The sequence below is a fragment of the Sinocyclocheilus grahami genome, unplaced genomic scaffold (genome assembly GCF_001515645.1).
Source record: "Sinocyclocheilus grahami isolate Dianchi unplaced genomic scaffold, SAMN03320097.WGS_v1.1 scaffold507.1, whole genome shotgun sequence".
Lineage (NCBI taxonomy): Eukaryota > Metazoa > Chordata > Actinopteri > Cypriniformes > Cyprinidae > Sinocyclocheilus > Sinocyclocheilus grahami.
The window spans coordinates 354,927-363,485 of record NW_015505686.1 but is presented as its reverse complement, the minus strand read 5'-3'; the positions used below and the strand labels follow the sequence as shown (position 1 = coordinate 363,485).

General features: G+C 33.6%; 1 protein-coding gene across 1 annotated transcript in view; it reads left to right on the top strand.

Annotated features, from left to right (window-relative positions):
* Positions 1–6,921, top strand: part of LOC107554574 (collagen alpha-1(IX) chain) — a 46,001-nt gene extending 39,080 nt beyond the window's left edge. The window contains exons 19-28 of the mRNA XM_016237136.1: positions 130–183; positions 1,700–1,771; positions 1,867–1,902; positions 2,001–2,045; positions 2,142–2,174; positions 2,700–2,846; positions 2,952–3,006; positions 3,101–3,295; positions 6,065–6,142; positions 6,280–6,921. Coding sequence (XP_016092622.1) covers positions 130–183; positions 1,700–1,771; positions 1,867–1,902; positions 2,001–2,045; positions 2,142–2,174; positions 2,700–2,846; positions 2,952–3,006; positions 3,101–3,295; positions 6,065–6,142; positions 6,280–6,479 — 915 coding nt within the window. The 3' untranslated portion in view covers positions 6,480–6,921. The remainder of the gene's footprint in view (positions 1–129; positions 184–1,699; positions 1,772–1,866; positions 1,903–2,000; positions 2,046–2,141; positions 2,175–2,699; positions 2,847–2,951; positions 3,007–3,100; positions 3,296–6,064; positions 6,143–6,279) is intronic.
* Positions 6,922–8,559: the final 1,638 nt, after the last annotated feature.

Genomic DNA, 8,559 nt, shown 5'->3' with positions numbered 1-8,559 from the left:
TTTTTTATGTTTTTTTTTTTTTTTTTGTAGAATCTTTTTTTTTTTCATTGGTTACAGTAGATTAGACTACAAATGCATAGTAATTTCTTAAAAATTGTATTCAAGTATGCAACAAACTTCCTTCCTCAGGGTGAACCAGGAAAGCAGGGTCCAGTCGGCCCAATGGGCCCGCAGGGAATCCAGGTGGGTTGGACACATGGAAGAACCTGTTGGTCTGATTACGGATCTTAAGGGTTGTGTCCCAATTTGCATACTAAAGCTATGCATCAAATATATGTACTCTGCTTGAGATGGAAAAGACGGTACATTGTGCAAGTAAAAAAACAAAATTGTGTATAAGTTCTTTCATTTGGCTAAATAATGAATTTAGTTTCAATAAACAATTTCGTTTTTTTAATTGTTTCTGCAGGTCTTAAAAAGATCTTTAAAAGTCTTAATTCCTCCTCCACAAACGAAGTACTGAAAAGGACATAAAAAAACAAAGGACATAAAAAATGTTGCATGCTCCCAAAAAAATGTATATCTTCCACAGTACTTTTGTTTTGCTTTCTAGTACAAATATCTGAACATCCTTAAGTTAAGATACATTTACTTGGGATGAAAACTGAATATATGAAGTCTTGTTTTCTGAGAAATGGAACACAAAGTGAGTTCATGCTTAAAAATACTTTTCACTTTTAATTAAGTTGATTGGCAGATATCTCTTCTTGTTTTAATCATAAACTCACTTCAATTTGATCAATTTCTCAGAAAAAAAAAAGACTTTTTATTTTGTCATTTTGCTTCTCAAGTAAATGTATCTTGAGGAAACACTGAGCAATAACTTTTTTTTTTTTTTTAAATAAATTTTAAAAAGTAATGGAACTCTATTGGAATTTTATTTTATTTTTTTAAATGATGCATTTCTAATACAATTATTCTTTTTCAATTATACAATTTCTTTCCTTGGTCTTAAAAAGTTTTCTACATTTTCGTTCATAAAACTGACAGAAATCCTGCTATATAGTCGCTGTTGCACAATATGGGCAATATTTGCTAAAGAGCATGCAGTCATGCAGTCATCATACACTATTTGCATACTATTTTCAATATAAAATGATACGTGATGAAGACTTTTTATTTTGTCATTTTGCTTCTCAAGTAAATGTATCTTGAGGAAACACTGAGCAATAACTTTTTTTTTTTTTTTAATACATTTTAAAAAGTAATGGAACTCTATTGGAATTTTATTTTATTTTTTTAAATGATGCATTTCTAATACAATTATTCTTTTTAATTTCTTTCCTTGGTCTTAAAAAGTTTTCTACATTTTCGTTCATAAAACTGACAGAAATCCTGCTATATAGTCGCTGTTGGACAATATGGGCAATATTTGCTAAAGAGCATGCAGTCATGCAGTCATCATACACTATTTGCATACTATTTTCAATATAAAATGATACGTGATGCACTAATACTAATTGTGTATACTATTTATAACAGATATAGTGTGCAACTTTGGGACACAACATGTTTGTATAATATTACATCTAACTCATTCAATAAATTTAGGAAAAAAAATGGGTGGTTAATCACACCATTTTCCTCATTTAGCATAATTACAGTACATGCATGAGTACTGATAAAAGGCAATTATTTGGTGAAGTGCTATACAATTATACATTGTTATTGTAATTCATAATCTTGACTACTTCCTCAGGGAGATAAAGGTGACCAAGGACTCATGGGCCCTCGTGGAATCAAGGGTCACACAGGTCATAAAGGAGACCAGGTGTGGTCATTGTTCATTGTAATAATCATAACACAGAAACTTATTATTGCTCACTGTTTGTGTATGATCATGCCTTTTTTTCTTACTTTTTTTAGGGCCCAATGGGTCCTGTTGGTCCCAAAGGAAGTGAGGTAAATTAGAAAGCACTCAGTGACCGTTTAGATGGCTGTTGCTCCCTGCACTTGTATGAATACCATGTAATTTTATTTTTCCTCTCATCGCTCCACAGGGAGATCCAGGTGTTGTAGGAGAACCAGGCATGAAGGGTGATCAGGTTTGTCATATTTATAGCTGCATACCATTGCACCCTCTAATTATGATATATCAGTATGTGTACAGTAATCTGATGGTTTTTAATAATGGTTTACAGGGGCCTCCGGGTATTCCTGGAATCAAGAGTGAGGTAAGCGTGCCATCCTTCATAAACACTCATATTATTGGAGTTTTAGGTTGTAGAAGACTAAAATTTTTTATTTTCAAATCTATTGATATAGAAAATAAATCAATAATGTATTATAAATAAAATATTTCTTTCATAAAGTAATTTTCAATTTTTTTTCTCAAATTTTCAAATAATGTTTCCAAATATTTATGTATGTCTATTCTATCAGTTAGATAATCTATCAATAATCTTTGAATTATTTTCATGTTAATTTACCAATAAATAATAACGTTTATATTTTTCAAATTATTTATCATAAAATACATTATTAAAAATTATATATTTATATATATATATATATATGTGTGTGTGTGTGTGTGTGTGTGTATTATAGATGGATGGATGGATGGATGGATGGATAGATAGAATCAAAATTTTAAATTCACCTTTAAACTTCACCTTTTTTTATCTAAACTTGAACACTTTTCCTTTAAGAAATGCAAATCTAGTTGTTGTTGTTTTTTCTCCTTACTCCTGTCATCCTAGCGTGGAGAGAAAGGCCAGAGAGGAGCTACAGGAGCTGATGGTCGTCCAGGACAGCCAGGCCACGAGGGTCTGACCGGACCGCAGGGAGCCAGAGGTCTTGAGGGGGAACGAGGACTATCAGGACCCCCTGGTCCCAGAGGTCTACTTGTGAGTGCATTGCTTTGTTCAATTTTGAGTGGACAGTACGTTGCTTCTTTAGAAATACTTGCTCTGCAGTTGTTGCTGATGTTGTCCTCAATTTACTTTTAATAGGGGCCTAAGATGAGTGACGAGAGGATCCGTGAGATTTGTTCAGCTGTTGTTGAAGGCATGGCTATATTAATCACTTTAAAACACCAACATCAACTTTATTTTGCTTTATAAATGGCAACTAACGTATAACATTGTATTGTACCAAACAGAGCATTTAGATGCCTACAAGAAGGAAGTAGCCAAGAAGCCTCTTGCCATTGGAGCCCCTGGAACTCCAGGACTCATGGGACCACCTGGACTACCGGGACCAGCAGGTCCTGCTGGAGAAGCCGGACCCAGAGGAATCATGGGCCCCAAGGGGCCTCAAGGATACTACGGTCTTCCTGGAAAACCAGGAGCCACAGGTACGTTGGTTTGATTCTCACTTCCTCTGATTTTTCCAAACCATGTTTCACTGTCCCAATTAGTGCTCTGCTGTCAGCTGAATTACAGCTGAGCTCTCGAAGATGCAGTGAGCGCACATAACGCTGATTGCAAATGTCTTTGTGTGTTTTTTTTATTGCCTATGAATTCTTAAGATTAAACACTCGTATGAAATATTCAGTTAAGCTTCAGCTGCATCATGCTTTTTATGCTTTCAAAGACATGGAATGTATTCCATATTCTGTTTTCCATACAGGATTCATTCTTTTATTTCATCTGCAGCTTTAGCTATTGCATAGCATCTCATGTTTTTGAATGTCTTGTGCCATTAGTATTAAGATGCTGTGAAATATATAAAACAAATTTTTTGGGGGGGGAAATTTGCTAATTTTTTGTTACCATGGATATCTATAATTTTGTGAGGACTATGATAATTATGTGCAAAGTATTTTTTAGCCCGTTTTTCTTTTTTTTTTTTACTAGTTTAGTATAAGTTTTTTTTCTGATTAGTCAGTTAATGCTTGAGTTAACGTACCATTAAATAATAATGGTTAATTCTGCTATGAGTCTTTCAAAATTTAAATGAAAAATAAAAAATAAATTCCAACATAAAAAGTGAAATAAAAAATGAAATGAAAAAAAAGAAGTGTGTGTATTAGGGTTTAGATATACTTGAAATAAAATAAACTTTAACTGAAATAAAATATACAAACACTAAAACTTATTTAATTTCAGCTAGTTGTCAAAGCAACATTTCTCATTTTCATGTAGATTAACTTGATGTACTAAAACATCTTAAAATTACAACTGAAATTAAGATAAATAAAAACGACAGACATATTAAAAAAAAAATTAAAAAAAAAGACTAAAATGAATAAAAAATTACAAAAACACAACAAAATGGTCACAATTTTAACTAAAATTAAAATGAAAACAGAAAATATAAACAAAAACAATTACAAATATGAATTAAAAAAGTAATATAAAAAATATATAAAAGTAGCCCAATGATACCAATACAATTATACAGTGCTTCCTTAACACTTACTAGTCATTCAGGCAACTTACCAACTAGTGGATTTTAAAAAGATGGGTAGTTTGAGTTGGTGAACACATTTGTAAATATCCTCTTTGGCAATCCACATCATGCTGATGGTGTATGCCGTACTTCCTTTAATATCACATAATGTGCACAACTGAATACCCCTGCAAGAATCAGCCGTTTTTATGATATTTCATTAGTGGATTTTGCTGAATTTACAGGCTAAAACTGTGAGCACACCTTGATTTCCATCAGTTGCTGGTCAATGAAGGGTAGCAGGCTCCTGAATGTTTAGCATTGCAGTTCTTTTGTCCTCACAAGCGGAGGCTGTTGTACAGTGAGTGCCGTCGGCGCTAATTGCCAGCGAGCCGAGGAGGAATATGCTCGCTAATGAGACAGAGATTGAGAAGCAATAACAGGATAATTAGAAAAGCCCCCGACAGCATCTCAATCTACCTCAGTTATTTCTGCCAAACCTCTGAGGATGTGAGCATGTTTATTGAAGTTGATAAATGTAGAAAACATTCTAGCATTCAAGACTCGTGTCTCGTGCCTTGCAGGGTTTTTGACTGTAGAAATGTCAGCAGTCTCACAAGGGTCTCCCAGGTCCCTTATACGAGCTTTAAATATAAGAATTTAGCCATCAATCCCAGTCGACTAACAGGCCAAAGACTGAAGTGTGAATGCAGCTCTTCAGTGTTCAGTACAACAATGTGTATTTGTGCTAGCTTTGCACCATGAAACCATTGCCAATTTTTTTATGGCCAAACAAACACACCTCCTTTCTAACCAAATATTAAAATGCTCCAGATCCACATGGAAGAGCTATGAAAATTACACTATTACCGAAAATAAATAAAGTTGGCAGTAAAAGAGATGTATGTAGAAGAGATGTTTGTCGTTCTACTGATAGAACATCTTTTTTTTTTATAATAATACTTTTATTCAGCAAGTATGCATTAAAATGATAAAAAAGTGACCATAAAGACATTAACAAAATATTTATATTTTAAATAAATACTGTTCCTTTGAACCTAGAAAAAAATAACAAATATATTAAGCATCGCAACTGTTTTACATATTAATAATAATAATAATAATTATTATTATTATTATTATTATGTTTTTAAGCAGCAAATAAGCATATTAGAATGATTTCTGAAGAACAGAAGACTGGAGTAATGATGCTGAAAATTCAGCTTTGCATCACAGGAATAAATTACATTTTAAAATATATACAAATAGAAAACATGTCATTCAATTTTAATAATATTTCACAATATAACTGTATAAATGCAGCCTTGGTAAACATAAAATATTCTTTCAAACACATTAAAAAAAATCTTTCTGACTCTAAAAGTTTGAATGTTAGTGTACTATAGTGTAATACTATGGTTGGTGTGTGTATACACACACACACACACACACACACACACACACATCAAATATGTAAACATAAAGTACCATAATATTATCTTATGCTGATAATGATTATCTGAATGAGGTCAGTGCCATTACTTTTTGTTTTTAATACATTATGCATCTTTGTATGCGACTATTTATTTATTTATTTTTTTAAAACTTTGAATTACTGTTGTTTATGAAATGTGCTATATAAACAAATTTGCTGGGCCATACTGTAAGATTGTGTTTTGTCTGTGGAGAGTCACAATGTGATAGACTGTCTAATAATAATATATGTGTGTAGGTGATGCAGGACAAAAAGGTGACAAGGGAGATAATGGAATTGGAATTCCAGGAATTCCTGGAGAACCCGGACCTCAAGGTACGCAACACTTTCTGCTAATCCTATTGTACCATCATTTCAAAAGATAACTGAGTCATAGTGAAAACCCAATGAAACATTTTCTTACATAAACATTTTCAAAACCCTTCCTTATCAAATCTGATTTCATAAAACAGGACCAGCTGGCAAGCCTGGCATCGGTAAGGACGGTCAGGACGGGGCCAGAGGAGACGCCGGTGTGCCTGGGACCCCAGGAACCCTTGGAGCCAGAGGACCTCCGGGAGCCCCTGGTCTTTGTGATCCTTCAAACTGCTTTAGGCCTCAACCGCTTTACATGGTTGGCGGGAAGAGGTCTGTCAACATCAAGGGTCCATGAACAGAATGAAAGAAACCTTCTAGAAATCTTCATCACAGTCATCATCAGCCAGTTCATTTCCGACAAACTTGGAGACTTCAAATGGCGAGCAGACGGTGAGAGAAACAAACGTGACAGATGTATAGAGACACACGGATGCAGCTCCTGATGGTGGATTTGTTGTACCTTGTACATAAACTAGAAGTAAATGTGTTTGTTCTTTCAGGAGGTTTACAGTAAATCGCAGATAAATAAATAAATTAGTAATTGATGTTTCAGTTCTTGGGTCACAAACTGCTATAATCGATCATTTCCAGACCACTACATGCAATAGAATTGCAATTTTTTTTTAATATTTTTTCATCAAATGTGATTGTAAAGGCCAATTTTAGACATGGTGCCAGACATTAAGCTACGCCAACAGAACGACAGTGTGATCCTACAACAGCTTGAAATAAAAGCTTTTCACCACCATGCTACCAGTGTGCTACGGTTTATCTTGAAAAGCTTTAATAAGAGGTTTCTGTCAATACACCGGTAGATAAAATCCATATAATATTATACAATTAGTGACAGAAAATGTACTTTGTTGATGTTTCAGGAGGCCTGATTATGTTACATTCAGTGCTGGATAGTAACGGATTACATGTAATCTGGATTAAGTAATCAGATTCCAGAAAATAGGTACTTGTAATTAGATTACATTTGAAAATAGTCAGATTACAGTTACTTTTTTATAGATTACATAACATATTCAATGGCAGTAAATTGTTCGTAATTTATTCATTCACCCTAATTCTTCTTCAGTTTGCTTACATTTTCTTTTCTAAAAAAAGAAGGGGGAAAAAGTCCATACATATGTCTTTGAAAGGCTTTTGTTTTTCAAATACATTAAAATGCGTTTACGGAATAATCCACAAATGCACACCAAACAGAATGGATTCCCGAACTCTTTTGTCCGCCGAACCCTGCCAACTTAAAATCTCAGGGGGGACTTCAAGTAAAAATTTTAAGTTATTTCAATAATGTAATGACACATTCACCATTATGTCAGTTTATAGTCACAATCACATGCAGGTAAACAAAGTAATTTTTACTGTTCAAGTGTTTTGATTGCTTTTATTTTAAAATTAGTAGTTAAACTAGTTGGTTGTCCACTACATATTTTAAGGTCATTTTCAAGATAATTATAAATACAGATTGACAAAAAGGAACTATTCCAGAATGACGATTTTATTGGCACATAATCATGTAAGGTTCAATACACCTTAAACTCCATGTTCAGCATCTATAACATATTGTCAACTACAACAGAAACTAATTTCCACTCATATAGGGTTTAAAAACAACCGACTGCATTGTTGTTTTCCATAGAATTGTTCAATGGACTAAGCGCTTTGCACAAATGGTGCTAAGTGGTTTTAGCACAAAATATTATTGTAAGTCAATTGTAAGTGCATTATTATAATAATTACAAAGATAATTCAAGAAAATAATTTTGAAGCTTTTAAGAAAAAGCTCATAAAACATTAACTAATTAAAATAGAAAATTAAGGTATTCAAATCAGAGTCATATTGTACTTGACGATTAAGAAGAATTACAGAAATGAAAATTGCCTTTACAAAAACGAAACACCTTTTCAATCCACATGGACATATGGAAAACAACTAAATGCTCAAGAGTCTTCTAACATCAAACTATCCTTGACCTCATTGATGCTACAATACCCGTCAGTTGAAGATGAATTGCATCCCTGTTTGTGGGATGAAGAGAGTTCGTTCTGAAGCAGTCAATGACTTTAATTGGCTCACAGGGGAGCAATCTGCAGAATCGATCCATCTGAACGCTTTAGTGCCACAAATGATAGCACTGCTTTAACTAGGACTCTGTGTTCTGGAACTTCCATAATAACAAGCGCAATGATGATTTAAAGCAAAGTGCTACACAAAACTATTACGAATACAAGAGGCATCAGTCATGTGTATTTATGCAGTGACAGCCTTTTTTGGTAATTGTTTTTATGACAAACCAGCCGCGTGAATCTATCAAACAGGCACTGCATTGAGCAGCTGCCTTTCAGTCATCACAAACACAAGTTTA